This window comes from Apium graveolens, chromosome 7 (assembly GCF_009905375.1).
Source record: "Apium graveolens cultivar Ventura chromosome 7, ASM990537v1, whole genome shotgun sequence".
Classification (NCBI taxonomy): Eukaryota; Viridiplantae; Streptophyta; class Magnoliopsida; order Apiales; family Apiaceae; genus Apium; species Apium graveolens.
Genome location: NC_133653.1, coordinates 268,171,381 through 268,188,067, shown reverse-complemented (window position 1 = coordinate 268,188,067; position 16,687 = coordinate 268,171,381). Strand labels below are relative to the sequence as shown.

The 16,687-nt window shown below is 32.8% G+C and overlaps 1 protein-coding gene across 1 annotated transcript; it reads right to left on the bottom strand.

The window, feature by feature from the left end:
- Positions 1-9,516: 9,516 nt before the first annotated feature.
- LOC141672143 (beta-amyrin 6-beta-monooxygenase-like) lies at positions 9,517-11,384 on the bottom strand. Its single transcript, XM_074478644.1, has 3 exons — positions 10,369-11,384; positions 10,035-10,222; positions 9,517-9,931 (listed from the first exon to the last, which is right to left on the bottom strand). Exons 1-3 carry the CDS (start codon positions 11,315-11,317, stop codon positions 9,632-9,634), a joined length of 1,437 nt encoding a protein of 478 aa, XP_074334745.1. The 5' UTR covers positions 11,318-11,384; the 3' UTR covers positions 9,517-9,631.
- Positions 11,385-16,687: the final 5,303 nt, after the last annotated feature.

The window sequence follows — 16,687 nt, the reverse complement described above, 5'->3', positions numbered from 1 at the left end:
ATCTTTCATTTCTTAAAATTGGGGCAAAATATAAAAAAACAACTAAGAGGGAGAATTGAAGAGAATTGAAGTGGAGGAGTAATAGAGAAATTATGAGTTTTTCTCATTTATTGTAACTAACGTGTGTGTATGTGTGTGTTTGTGTTTGTTGTATGTATTAAATGTGTTTCGGTAATGTATTGAATGTTAAATATGTTTTTATGAGAAATTGTAGTTATTCTCATTTATTGTAATCAATGTGTGTGTGTGTTTATGTTTGTGTTTGTGTAATGTATATTGGTATGTATTGAATGTTTTTTTATTTTTAATGAAATGCATGTTAAATTATTTGTAGATGAAAACCATTGATCGAAGTTGGATTTGTAATCAATTGCAAAGTGATAAAATTTCATTGACTTCGGAATATAGAATTGGTGTAGAAATATTTTTAAAATTTGCTCTTGAGAATGGAATGGAAGAAGATGGTACAATCAAGTGTCCTTGTAAAAGTTGTAAAAATTTGAATTGGTTAAAAATTGATGATGTTAGATTTCATTTGCTCGCTAAAGGGATGCTTGAGGGTTATACCGTGTGGATGTCGCATGGTGAAAAGATAGGAAGAAAACGTAGTCGAACATCACAGCATCGTCGTTATGTTCGGGAACCTCCGAGAGTAGAAGAACCGATAGATTTGAATGCGATGTTACATGATTTTGCCGGTGAAAATTATGAATTTTATGACACTACAGATACGGGAACTATATATGTAGAAGAAGCTCCATATGATAGTGCTAAAAAAATGTACGAGGTTATTGTTAAAAATGGAGCACCTATTTTTCCCAGTAATACAAAGTACACAAGATTAAGTTTTACCACAAAATTATTGGAATTCAAAAATAACTCGCATTGTAGTAATAAAGCTTTTGATAGTTTGCTTAAATTTCTTATGGATATGTTACCAAAAAAGAATACATTACCCGAAACTTATTATAAAAATGAAAAAAATTATGAAGGATTTGAGGGTTGAATATGAAAAAATTGATTTGTGTGAGAATGATTGTATCTTATTTTATGGAGAAGACAAGGATAAAGTTGTGTGTGATATATGTGGTGAAGATCGTTATCGGGATGTTTCTAGGAAAGATGGTAAAAAAATACCAAAAAAATCTTAAAACACTTTCCTTTGATTCCTCGACTACAATGCTTATATATGTCGGCACATACATCCGATCACATGAGATGGTACAAAAATAGAGATGTCAAATTAGGAGAAATAAGTCATCCCGCGGATGGAGAAGAGTGGAAAAATTTTGACCGTCGGTATCCATCATTTGCTCAAGAGATTCGTAATATAAGGCTTGGTCTTGCGACCGATGGTTTTAACCCTTTTGGCCCTATCGTAAAAACATATATAGTGTGTGGCCCATGGTGATGGTTGTCTACAATCTTCCACCATCGATGTGTATGAAAAACCCTTATATGTTCATGACCGATATATTGTCGGGTCCAAATAGTATTGGAAAAGATATTAACATTTGTCTAAGGCCTCTCATCGATTAATTGAAGATATTGTGGAATACCGGAGTGAAAATATACGACCAATATTTGAAACAAAATTTTACAATGAGAGCGGCTCTTATGTGGACAATTAGTGACTATCCCGCTATGAGTATGATAAGTGGGTGGTCGGGCAAAGAAAAAATGGGATGTCAAGTGTATCTTGGAAGTGTGCTAGGGTTTCAATTAAAATATTGTGGAAAATGTAGTTTCTATGGCACGAGCTGAATATTCCTTGAATCAAATGATCCACTCCGGCAAAAAAAGTAATTTATTTGATAACGAAGAAAGAAGATTGTTTAGTGGTTGTTTTTCCGGGGAGGGTGTTAAGGAGTTGCTTGATACTTTAGTTTTTCCACCACCCAGAAAGACTAATTCGAAGTCAAGGAGTGTCGGATACGGGGAAGAGCATCATTGGACTCATGTCCCAATCTTTTACGAACTCCCTTATTGGTCATCACATAATTTACGATATTCAATTGACATCATGCATACGGAAAAAAATGTTTTTGAACATATTTTTTTTTACTATTTTGAATGGGGCAAATTTAAAAGATCATAAAAAATCAAGAGCGGATTGCAAGCATTTTGGGGTGTTACCACATTTGTGGATCGATGAAAAAGGAAAGTCACCTAAAGCACCTTATTCCCTTACTAGAAAACAACGTAAACTTTTGTGTGAATGGATTAGTGCACTAAAACTTCCAGATGGTTATTCCTCAAATATATTACGTTATTGCAATGTTGAGGAGTGTACATTTTATGGATTCAAATCGCACGATTGTCATATTTTTTTCAAAAATTATTGCCTCTTGCAATTTGTGAACTTATACCGGCGCCTATTGCGGATGCCATCACCGCAATTTCTAACCTTTTCCAAGATTTATGCTCATCTGTGGTTACAAAAACCGATTTGGAAATAATGGAAAAATCAGTTATCAAAGCGTTGTGTTTGTTGGAAACGATTTTTCCTCAAAGTTGGTTTGATTCGATGGAACACTTGGTTGTACATTTAGACGAAGAAATTAGACTGCTGGACCTGCTTATTGGCATTGGATGTATCCGATTGAGCATTTGTTGGGGAAATTAAAACAAAAAAGTCGGTAATAAAGCAAGAGTTGAGGGTTCAATTGCCGAACGATATATGGAAGTTGAGATTCTTAATATTTGTTCCTTTTATTTTTCCTCTAACACAATTCATAATAAAGTACGTCGTAACGAGGTTTTGTTTGATGTGCAAAATTCTAAGAATTTAGAAGTTTTCAAATATCCAATTCAATCTCTTGGAAAATAAAGAACCCGATACATGAATGATGATGAACGAGAGTTAGCAGAAGAATATATTCTTTTAAACTCTCCTGAAGTTCAATCTTATCTAAGGTACCAAAATCTTACTTTAAACAATATGTGTAATAATTTTGATAATGACACACATGCATGATTTTATATTTTAGAAAGTACCAAGATGGTGTTATGAGACAACACCCGGAAACAACCCCTCAAGATTTAGATCGTATTGTCAAGAGTCGATTTAAAACTTGGTTTAAATAAAAGGTATTTATGTATTTAGCAATCTTAATTATATGTTTTGTTTTTAATTCTTATAATTACAACGTCGCATCACATGTTTTTTTTATCATAAGGTTGATAAAGATGAGGTGGAAAGATCTCATTTTAAGGACTTGCTTGAAGGACCGGTATTAAAAGTCATGACTTTTGAGACTTGTCAAGTTAATGGATATAAATTTTAAATAAAATCGGCATCAGGTTCTGGTATTATTGTTAAAGGAAATTTGCACGAAAATAATCTTGATTATTATGGTCAAGTACAAGAAATTATTAGACTTATTTATCAAGGATGCGATCATGTATATTTGTTCAAATGTATATGGTTTGATAGTGTCGGTAATGGTGTGCGAATTGATTAGAATCGTGTGATTACAATTGATATGACTTCAAGATTAAAGTCAAATGAGATTTTTATTTTAGCTAGTCAAGCCTCACAAGTATATTATGCTCCTAGTGTATTGAATCCAAAAGCAAAAATGTATACGGTGGTCAAATCTAAAAGTCGCCCAATTGATGAATCTATCATTGCGCAAAATGATATAGAGGACGCTTTTCAGGAAGATAGATATAATGCATCGACCTCGTTTTCGTTTTTTATCAATTTTGCATAATATGGACAAATACCATTTATACGGCGTGAAGAAGAAGAAGAAGAAGAAGAAGAAGAAGATAAAGATGACTAAGATGAAAATTAGGGAGAAGAAGAATCAAATGGAGGAGACAATGAAAATGATGATGATGACAAAGATGATGATGGTTTTGACGATATTGAATAACGTTGTTTGTAAATTTAATAATGATTTTTAGTAGTGTTTGAAATGATAATAGTGAATTTATTGATTTGTATTGGATTTTATCAAATTTATGCCATAATGATAAATATGTAATGGTTTTTAAATCCGACTTAAGGAAAATATTTGACCAAATTTTAGCATAATATTTCCCAGAAAACCGACCGCCACAAAACATAACTGACCACATTCTTCATAAACCGACCGTCTTCTTAAATAAACGGTCGGTTGTAAACGGTCGGTTATAAATAATTTATGTGCCCTCTGACTTAAAACCGACCAAAGTGCATGTTTGACTTCGGTCGGTTTTATCTGTGTCAGTCAACAGTCAATTTTGAAATAAATTTTAAACGATCAAACCGTACGGATGTTAACTTCATGTCGAAATATTCTTAGAAACAAAAATTTAGATTATTTTCACGAGTACAAATACGTTTTTATAAGTAAGTTAGCAAATTTATTTAAAAATGTGAAATAAATAAATAAATATAAATTTAAAATTATAAATTACAGAAGATCGAACAGTACGGATGGACACAAATGTACCAAAAATTAGGCTATTTAAAGAATATTATAATTAAATAGCGTGAAATATAATCAGTTCAATTAGTATGCCGCCATTCTGTATACATAATAAGTTGAACTTAACATTCGATGTACACAACATAATTTTAAAATGAATTTTAAACGATCAAACCGTACAAATGTTAACTTCATGTCAAAATATGCTTAGACACAAAAATTTAGATTATTTTAACGAGTACAAATACGTTTTTATAAGTAAATTTGCAAATTTACTTAAAAATATGAAATAAATAAATATAAATTAAAAATTAAAAATTACAAAAGATCAAACCATACGGATGGAGAGACATAATAAAAACGAACAAATATACCAAAAATTAGGCTATTTATATAATATTATAATTAAATAGCGTGAAATATAATCACTTCAATTAGCATGCCGCCATTCTGTATACTGAATAAGTTGAACTTAACATTCGATGTACACAGCATAATTTTAAAATAAATTTTAAACGATCAAACCGTACGAATGTTAACTTCATGTCAAAATATGCTTAGACACAAAAATATAGATTATTTTAACGAGTACAAATATGTTTTATAAGTAAATTAGCAAATTTACTTAAAAATATGAAATAAATAAATATAAATTTAAAATTATAAATTACAAAAGATTAAACCGCACGGATGGACAGACATAATGAAAATGAACAAATGTACAAAAAATTAGGCTATTTAAACAATATTAATCATGTTTTATAAGTTTTTTTTGAATTTAGTGGTTTCTAGGGTTAGTCATAGCTGACCATTATGGTTTCTAGGGTTGATTAAAACCGACCACCAGGTCCTAAAACCGACCGACACTATTTTAGGAAGATTTTTTTGTGAAAAATTAAAAAACCCGCCTTTAACTGCAACGACGTCGTTTTGCATGTTGCACGTTTTCCAACCTCATAACCGACCACCCTGACGGTCGGTTTTAATCCTGGTATAAATAAAAAAATCTTTCATTTTCTTTTATCTGTTTCTTCTTAAAATCATTTTCTCTCTTATTTTCTCACCGAACTCAAATTCTCCGAACTCGAAATCTCTTCTATGGCGTACAATCAACGAAGAAGTCGGGCTCACTCAAAATCTCCTCATTTCTCACTCAATGTAAGATTTTTCACTCAATTTTTATTTTTTTGTGTGTGTTTTGTGTTTTTTGTGTAAGTATATATCTTTTGTGGGTGTTATATATGTTTTTTGTAAGTATATATGTTTTTTGTGTAAGAATCGAAGTTCAAAATGAACTTTTTTCACTTGAAATCGAAGTTCAAATCGTAGTTTTCAGCTTTTATATGTTTTTGAATGAAAAATATTCGTCGATTTTGGTTGGTTTGTTGAATACATGTATAAGTAAAAATCTTGGTTATTTCATCGGTTTGTTGATATATGTATGACTATAATTATGTTGGTAGATTCTTAGGGGTTTTCTTTTTCCGCTCACGTACTTTCATTTCGTACTCGAAATTTGTAATTATACCTTAATTACGTGAGTTTTATATTTTTAATTTGTTGAATATACGTATGTATGTGTGTGTGATTTTTGTGTGTAAATCTATGAACTGACCGTTTGTATATATGTTTACGCTCTCGTAATTTTGTTTCGTAATCGAGGTTTGTAATCGAAGTTAATATATGAGTTTTCAAACTTTAATTTATTGAATAAATAGTGAAATTAAGTTTATTTGATGGTTTAGTTTAATTTATGTAATTGTTGGATAAATTGTGAAACTATTGGATATATTTTTATATGCAAGTCAATTTATTTGATTTAGTGCATACATTTTATATGCATTTTTGTCGTCGATTTGTATGTTCGTATATTTGTGCTAATATATTCTTATATTTTTTATTTTAGGATCTTTTTACTTGGATGCTAGCGGTGGTCATGATTACGATGGTGTTGTTTGCGATGGCGAGGAAAGGAAAGGGGAAGGAAGTTGAAAAAGAAAAAGATAAGGGAAAGAGAAAAGCTAGCAAGGGTAATGGTGGAAAAAGCACGTCGAAGGGCAAAGGAAAGGGCACTAAGGGCAATGGTAGAGGAAAGAAAAATATGGGGAAATTGAGTTTGCGTGATGAGCCGACGGATTCAGATTCGGACCCGAATGATCCGACTAGACACATGACACCTAAAGAGGAATGAGAATGGCGAGGAAGGCGACCTCGATCACATTCAAGTGACATCTATGGAGAAAAACCGCCATTGAAGCCATACCGTATTGATATCTCCGATGGACAGTAAGTCTTAAATAAGTTTTTAAATTGCATTATTCCTATATATTGTTGTGTTCTTAAGTGCATGAGATTATGTTCATTATTTTTTTGTATATAGTATTGAAAATGATACCGCTAAAAAGACTCTGTTAAGCATGATTCGGGAGAAGTGGCCTATTGGGCGTTATACTTTTACCGACATTGAAGAACACAATCCCGGTTGGTTAAATGCAAGTGTTTTTGAGTTTAAGTAAGTTTAAAACCCTTTTTTTGTTTACATTTGTTTCTTTATTTTATGATGCATTTATCCTTAATCTTTGTTGCAATTTTTAGAAATATTATAGACATCTTAAGGGGCAAAGCCGTTCAAAAGCCCGGAAAATTGTTGAAGATCACATCAAGGTGACAATCAAAAGGATGTTGAATGAGTTAAAAAAAAAGAGTTGACAGAAAAGCAAGAGAAGAGGGCGTTTCAAAGAAATCTTTAAAGCCGCCTTATTGGCCTGTTGCTTTTTGGAAGGATCTTTTAAAGTATTGGGAGACAAATGAAGGGCACTTACATAGGTCGCCGGTTGGATCCGCTAACCGGCAACAAGTTGAAAGATTGCATAGTACCGGTGCTCGGTCATTTAACAAAGTGCGAGAGCTAATGATATTTTTTTTTCAAACACGCATACACGCACACACACACATACACAATTATCTGATTTAATAATGTCAACTAAGCACGTGCTAATATAAGTTGTTTATATGTTAAAAAGTAATGACGAACAAAAATAAGAAGAAACCGACGAGACTTAAGGTTTGAGATAAGTGTCATATGAGAGTTGGATCGGATCCGGAAAATCCCGTCTACACTACTCCGGCTGCCATGCGTATTGCGGTAATAATTTTTTTTTAAGTCTACACATGTATTCTCATTTTTTTAAATAAAATTAAGTGTGCATTCTCATTTTATTTTTATTTTAATAGATTTAATTGTTCCAATAAAACTTGAAAATTGTGTAGGAACATACCTTCTCATTTTTATTTTTATTTATATAGATTTAATTAAGTGTGTATTTTCATTTTCATTTTTATTTCTATAGGTTTAATTGTTCCAATAAATTTTAAAAATTATGTAGGAACGATATGCCGCTATTCTTGAGCGTATGCCCGTGGAGGTGACATAAACAGGTGATAGAGATGAGCCATGGGATTGGTGGATGGAAGCATTGGGGGTCCCCGAAGGTAAAAAGCCAAAGAAGAATTATGTTCTTGGATTCCCAAATGCTCGAGCCACCGACTTTTTGCCTATATTAGCTACAAGCTACCGAGATTCCACCCAGAATGAAGCCGACTCATCCTCATCCGCTCCTAGACAACGTGAAGCCATCCCCGATAATGTTTATCTTGTCATTGCGAGAAACGTGCTTACAGAGATTCATGCTAATCCAAGTCGGTTTGCTCGCCAACTATCCGATGATGAGATAGCCAGATTTGCTCGTACCGCCCTTGAGGCCTCGGATCCATCCTTCGATCCAAGTGAAAGATTACAATGGAATAACCTATTTGGTGGTGAGATTGTACACATTATTGTGAGTTTGGTTGAAGACATTGTCCAGAAAATTGAAACTTGTATTACTGAGGTATTAACTAATTTGTGTTGTTTAATTATTTGTTCTCATTTGCAAATAATTTATTTCTTTTTTATATTTAGTTTATAATTGTGCATATAGGAAAACAATCGGCGTACTTTGGAAGATGACAAGGATTATACATCCGAGGACTAGGTGACGGATGATGAGGACGTTGATGATGTTGGTGGCGATGGTGGGCAGGAAGATAAAGACGGTGAATCGTCCGAAGTTTCTTTGTCAGATTAGTTAAATTTATCGTTTATGGGATGATTGTAATTTAAGACGTTGTCGTTTATGGGATGATGCTATGTTTGTAATGCGATACTTTATTATGTTGGTTTTATAGCTACGTTGTGGTTTGATGATCCGGTTGTCGGAGTTAGTATTTTATTTGAATGGATATATTATGGTTATGACATTATATATGATAGTGTTTTATCAGATTTAATATTTTATTTGATTTAATGTATTGATTGTGTTGAACTGAGAATTGGTGTTTTGTTGATTTGGATGTGTAGAGAATTGGTATTTTATTTATTTGGATTGATTTGGATTGGGACTGTAGAAAACCTGCAATTTTTTTTTAAAATTTAGCATCAAAACCAACCGACAGAATACATAACCGACTATTTTTTAGCATGACAATTCCCAGAAAACCGACCGTTTATAGACATAACTGAACATCTTCTTCGTAAAACCGACCATATTCTTAACAGGGTGGTCAGTTATGTCTAGTTAAGTTGGCTTCTGGTGTAAAACTGACCATTGTGCACATTTTGACCATGGTCGGTTATAAGTTTCAGTCAACATTTAAAAAGACCACATAACCGACGACTGGTGGTCGGTTTTGAGAAGATGACATGGCAACACGTGTGCACACGTGGTGATACGTGTACAAAGTGACCGTAATTATTGGTTCAGGACAATGACACATAACCGTCCACATATATGGTCGGTTATGACCATTAATCACGACCACATGCCATAACCGACCAGTCTTAAACCGACCACCATGCGTCGTCAGTTTTAAGCCTTTAACCGACTGTTTTTCCTTAAAACCGTCCATTTCTTGCAGTCGATTTTGCCCTGTTTTTCTCTTTAGTGATGTCATAGTTATTGTATAATGCATATTTATAATTATGAAGTCTATTCACAGGAATTTGTTTGTCTTCTCTCATACATTAACTAATTTCTTATTTCCTACCTAAAACCCCAACAATATAATATTTTTTTTATTCTTGTGGATGCGCACATACATAAATATTAAACATACACATGCACCTCGAACCAAGAACATGATCATACACATACTCAAGTACATAAATGGTGATACTATTTAGCATGGGGGATAATGCGAAGTGGAAGGCCTTCCTTCGGTACTGGGATTACGTGGAAGATTATCTTCTCGTCCGGATTGACCCTCTCCAATTTGTATCTGGTAACTATGTTATATATAAACACCAGAATTTCAAGACGAGCGTACTCTTTTCCTGGGCACATTCTAGGTCCTCCACCGAAAGGTACAAAGGTGTATGGCGCGGGTCCTTTCCCTTCGAATCTCGATGGATCAAATCTTTCTGGATTGGGAAAGCATTCTGGATTCTTGTGTGTTGTATGCACTGTCCACGATGCCTACCAACAAAATTTTATTAACAAAATTAATAAAATCCTAACTAGACTATATGTGTTAGGCAAAAGAAAATATACTAAATGTGTCGAGGTATTTGTCATATACCTTCCACCCTTTCGGAATGGTGAAACCAGCAAATGAAACATCAGTGACAGCCTCCCTAAAGCCACCGTGACCAGGTGGCGTGAGCCTTAGAGATTCGCAGACAACATTCCATGTGTATCTCATCTTCTGAATATCTTCCCACTTTAACAACTCCCCCTCTCTTTTTGATTGTGCGATTTCCATCAGTTCTGTAATATTGTTTAATCAATCAAAATTGATTAACAGTTAGGGAAAAAGCAATTAACCAGATTAATGCTTAAACAAGTAAAGATTTCCATTAGTTCTGGAATATTGTTTCTTGATATGAATTTAAAGATTTAATGCTTTCTAGTACCTTTGTAAACCTCATCGTAAATATGTGGAAGCTCGGCAAGATACTTGAGCATGAAAGTAACAGCAGTGCTGGTAGTCTCATAACTAGCAACAAGTAAACCGATGATATTATTTGATATCTCCTTGTCGCTCATAAATTTTCCATTTTCATCCTTTACCAGTAGCAATCGAGACAAAAAATCGGTAGACAATGCCGTGGTTTCCTTTTTGTCCATCATTTCCTTTCTCCTGTTGCTAATGATCTGTAAAAGCTCCTCTCTGACCAATTTCCCACCCTTAACACCTTTATGAAAGGATGTACCCGGCAAATTAATTGGAACCGAAAACAATCCAGTAACTACAAGCGCAAAGTTCTTGAATAGCCTTCTGATATGCTCAGCATCGACAACATTTATGAACAATCTAAATGCTAAATCAAACGTGTATTTCTTTGCCAGAGGATGCACCTTAACAACATCATTACCATCCCATTCCGATTCAACATGCTCCCCTGCCATGGCATCCATCACCGGGATGTACTGTTTAAGCGCCTCCGGCTTTAGAATCTCATGCACAAAGCTATGCATGACAGCAGAAACTTCGTTCACCGAAGAATCCGCATACTCCGGGAAAAACAACACCTTTTTCACCGTCACTGGCCACCAAGGAGTGAATAGTTTGGTGTAAACGAACTTATTCCCTTGAGCTCCACAAAACACAGCCATTTGTTGCCCGAAAAGACTAGTTTGAAACACATCATCGCAGTACTTTTTTCGTCTTTCGTCGATAAATCTTTGAGGACCGGACAACACAAACCTAATAGTTTCCCCAACCATTGGCCATCCGGTTGTTCCTGGTGGAACATTTATGTTTGAGTAACCACTCTTTGGCTTTAGCAATACCACCAAAAGTAAAATGGGAAGAACTATAAGCAATATGTTAAGATAAAAGCTCAAAACCAGTGTATTCATAGCTAGAAAATGGCAGAAGTACTTGTACTGGAAAGCTCTGGATTGCTATGCTAAATGGTAAAGATGTGGTCTATCTTTATATAACTTCGATAAGTCTGAACAAAAAAATCAAACAGTCAATTAATGGTAAGTAGGTTTAGAGATAGAAATAAATTATCACTGAGATATGTAATCAAATAAGGGATGATCAATGAATTTAATAACAGTGTATACGAGCTCTCGAGGTTAAACAGGAGTAAATGAGGCTGAATTATTTTTTGTTTATTTTTGAATATTTTAAACACGTGTATACTTTAAATAGTAACGCATATTGAAAAAACTGAATATTTGATGAAATACATTATATTAATTGCATTAGTTAAATATAATATATAAAATATGGTTAATCTTATAAATATAAATTAAAGATATGAAATTAAATTAATTTTAAAAACATAAACTTATATTCGAAATTGAAGCCGATTAATAGCTTAATATACAATTTTGTTGCTAAAGGGGTTATGTATCACTTTACATTCAAATATGAGTTTAGTTCTTTGCCTTTTGTTTTAGTCTTTCAGATTAGTTCATTTTCCATTTATGTAATTTCCACAATCTTAATTTATGCAACTTTTCTTTTTATATCTAGTTTATATATCTTGCTATTTATTTATCCCGCTTCCCCTAGCTAGTGCCGAGGAGGATTGAGATTCTTAAGTTATGTTCCAACTACAAAACTAATAATTGGTATAGAATTAGGATACATTACGATAAACAGGGTTTTTTTTTCATCGACTCATTCCGACTAATCAAAAAATAAAAAAATGATTGAACAGAGTAATCAGTCAGTATTAACAAAAAAAATTACGATCGAAGAACAAAGACGTCGGTATATGTATTTTACCGATCCATTATTCTAATCACTGTCAAGATTTTTTGACTTCCTGCTGACATGGTTTAAAACTAATTGACTGACTGTTAAACTTACTCCACGTCATCTAACTCTGATCACTATACCGACCGAATCGATCAATTACATCGATCGCTTTTGTCGGGAGAATCAAAAAATAAAGCATAAAGGCTGTGCCAAAGCTTTTGTCGGGATAAAGATGTAAGAAATTTTCACTAGTTTTTTGGTACATGATTTTATACTTTCCGCATCGTGCATTTTTTATTCTAATTAAATGTTTTATATATAGGATTGCGTGAAGAAGAGGGGAAAATGAGCCACTTGTTTATTTAAACGAAAATTCACTCGAAAATGGTTCCCAATTTCTCTATTGATAAGTTGTCTCCAAATTTCAACTATTTCACACTAGAAAGACAAGAGATAGCGGTACTTTTTACTATCTATTATTTACTTGGTTGTGTTCTATTTAATGATCTATCTTCTATATATGTTTATATTTATGTCTATATTTTTTTTGTAAGTAGATATTGTTAAAAGGTATCAGGATGCATTAGCTGAAAGGCTCGGGCGGTCGAACATCCTATTCAATGATTGCTCGAGGCAGTTGTACCGGGAACGACAAGGCCTCCCAAAATGAGCTGGATGGATTTTTAAGAATTTCAGCGTCGATACTCCTCCACGATCTTGCTACAAATTATAGCCAACCTGCTTCCTGGTCTGTTATTAGGAATAGTATTTTTTTCAACATGGTCCGAAATATAGTGGAAGATGCAGCGGTAAGTCCATGTACTTACCATCAGGAGTAAATGTCAATGCCCAGGCCGCTATTAATATGCATAACAATGTTGAAGGTTGTGTCGCGCCTTCTCAGCTGCCCTTCTTGTAATCGGGACCTTATTCACCTGATTTTGGAAAAGTATTAGTGGGAACACCAAGAAATAAAATCTTTAAACATCTCAATTTGGATTTTATAGTGTTAATTTAAGGCATTTTAATCTTATATAAATTTTATGCTACAAGGAAGGCTCAATAAGGAGGATGGTGACACCGGCATCACCAGCAGTGAGGACAACGATGAAGAGGATGTTGAACATGGAGAAGAGGAGGACCATGTCCAAGAACAGGACGATGACGCCGAATGGGACTTAATTTTTAGTTGGTTTTTTATTATGCTTTTGTTTAGGGTGTTGGTTTGAATCTGCAAGTGTACATTTAGTATGTTTAAGTGTTGATTTGATTTAAACTTTTGGTTGTTGAACGTGAATAACCCAACTTAATGTAGTTGGTTTGACAGTTTGTTCGTTAATGTATATAGTTTCATAATAGTTATTGATGGTTATGTTATTGTTATTTAAATTTATTGGAATGGCTTGCTTGTGTTTGCTCTTGGTAACGTACGTGTGTTTGCGTACCAACCATATATAGATTCATAAAGTACCGACCAAATTTGTAAGAAAAACAATCGTTTTCTTCCGAAATGGTCGGTACTTTTTGGCGCTATTAGGATTTACAAAAAAAAATTAAACTAATCATACAACCAATTCTGTCACTTTTTATATCAACTGTATCGATCGAGTGTCAATCATAATATATTAAAAATAACTGAAATATGATCATAAAATATGGTTAGAATTAGCTAGCTAAATTGAGGTGCAAGGACTATCTTCCATAATAATAGTTGATTGGTAAAATCATATTCCTTGCAGTGACAGTGGTGTATGGTTGAGTTATGCTTACTGTGGTATTTTCTTTGTAACTCAATTCTTAGCTGACTTTGAATTTCAACCTCCGGAGTTTGAATTGCAGCCTTGCGGTTCTTATTTCACATTAAGTCAGATTATGTTTCATTTATTTAAGTTGGATTTTTCTTGTTTTTGTTCGTATTTATTTCATTTAGTTTTACAATTGAAATCAAATTATTTTAAATCGATCAGATATTTTAAAATTGAAATCAAATCAATGATTCAATTAGGGTTACAGTTTCTTTTTAAACCAAAAATAATTGGTTCCGGTTCTGATTCTATTAAAACCCGAACCGAAGAGGCCACGATCACATCGAACCCTTAAAATGATCGTTATGTACAAAAATTATAGATTATTTTTTCTTAACAAACAATGCGCAATAAACGAAATATTATCTTGTATCAAATTTATTTTCACTGGTAATTTTTATTTCTTCATTATCTTTTATTAAATTAAACAAATATTAGAAGTATACTTGAAGTATACTAGATAATGATATCAATTTAATTGTTTCGTTATGTTGAATGAAATGAAATATATATTAATCGCATAGTGGTGGCATGTAAAATAATTTTATTACACCATGATGAATATTGTTAGATAATGACTGGCTAAAATTTAGAAAACAGGGGGCATTCATATCTCCTACTGTAACATGATGAGTTCAAAAACTTTACAATTACTGAATAAAGATTGGAATGGCAAAAACTTTGCAATTAGTAACCAAATATTGGAAAAGGCTTTACTAAGTATTAAGGGTCGCTTAAAATTATCCCCATCCAATTTACATGGGCATGTGATATATTTGTCTAAGTTTAAAATTTATTAATGCCTGATATCAAAGTCTATATATTTGAATAATCTTTATTTATAAAATTTTATTTCATGTTTTAAAAAATATTATTCTATTAAAAAATTTATTTTAAGTACAATTGGTAAACAATACATCTAAGCAAAGTTAAAATATAACTTATGAATTAAAACAAATAAATCATATTGTTAATTTTAAGTTTTGTTTTTAAATTATTTATGAGGGTTTAGTTGGGACAAGACTCATAGCTAGTGATCCATATGCTGATGAGCTTCAAATAACCATCAATGCTTAACTAAAAATGCATGCGGCACCGACGAAGTATGAAGTTCTGTGCTATCCAGTGAACCAAATCTGCAAAATCAGAATGGACCAGATTTGAATGGACGAAATTTGAGATGAGACAATACCAGTTCCAACCACTCCTATCCCTGAATTTAAGTACCCTAGCTAGGGTTCCTGGCTGAGGCAAACACGTTTACATATATATATATATGTCAGCCTCTACTAAATTTAGGTGAGTACTAAATTTGAATGTGATAGATGCTCTATATGATGATGATACCTGCATGATTGTGATATGCAGAGTTGTTATTCATAAATCTTGTACAATTGCATATACCTACTTTCTTTATTGAACTTTACTAATTAGCTCGGTTGCACCTCTTCCTCTTCCTGTTCATAATCAAAAACTATATTATAATAAGAAATTGATTAAGTGATAAAAGCACCCCTTTTTTCTGAATAAGTTATGAAAAGAATTTAACAAAATTTACAGTGAAATAATTAAGAGCTAATGACTATATATATAGCAAAGTTAACTGGGACTGGGAGTGAAGTATTGAGAATTCTGTAGCAGTGGACAACTAATTATTAATGTGGTTGAAGTAGTAAACACATGTGGTACTGGACTCATTAGATTTTTCAACTGCTTCATCTGTCTTGTATGCTATTCTTGAATAGATGTAATAATGAGGATCTCAAGTTGTCACAGTGACATATACCTATATATCTGTCATTTGTTGATCAATATAATAAAACTATTTTGTTATTCGTAAATCTTGTACAATTGCTTATAGTTACTTTATACCTCTCGGTGTTGATCATCACTACTATACAATAATAAAAACTTATAGGCATATTTGTGCTTCAACATAATAAACATGAAAATTAAACTTTGATTAAGCAGATGATAACCGTTAGAATATGCATGGGCATGGATGTGCATACTGTTGGAGGTATATAGAGGGCCTCTTTGAAATTTCTTAAAAAATATAAGTTGTCATGAATATTTGAATTCATAAGTTATTTATGAGTTCGAACAATTTTATATATAAGTTATTTATTATATGATATCCTATTATATAATGCGAATAAGAGAGTTAATAAGTACTACCAAACGTCGAGGGTTCAACACCCATCAAACACTTTTTTAAATCTAATTTAATATATTAATTATCTTACATACACAATTTTATTCTACATGTAACAAAATTAAAAATATTGATAATTAAAATTTCTTTTAACACATTCAAATTCACTACAAGAAAAAGAGCTTCGCACAACTGTTTTGCACCCTTGTCTGTCACTCACTTAGTTTTTCCGTCGTCTATCGAGCCGCCATGTGATTGCCTTTAAACAACGGTTAGCTAAACTGTTATCCGAAGAAACGTCAAATAACAGTTTTAGACAGTTATGTGAATTTTTTACAAACAACAGTTTTGGTCAAAACTGTTGTTGGACAATATGTACTCTAACAATTTTCGGGTGATTACACAATGGAGAATAAGTGTTAGGCAAGATGTTTAAATTTTCTCAAAAGTTTTAATAGTTTTACTCTTAACAATGGTTATTTGACTTGGCCATTGTTTGAGAGGCTAACCACAACAATTTAACAGATAAACGTTTATCTTATTTTATTTAGACA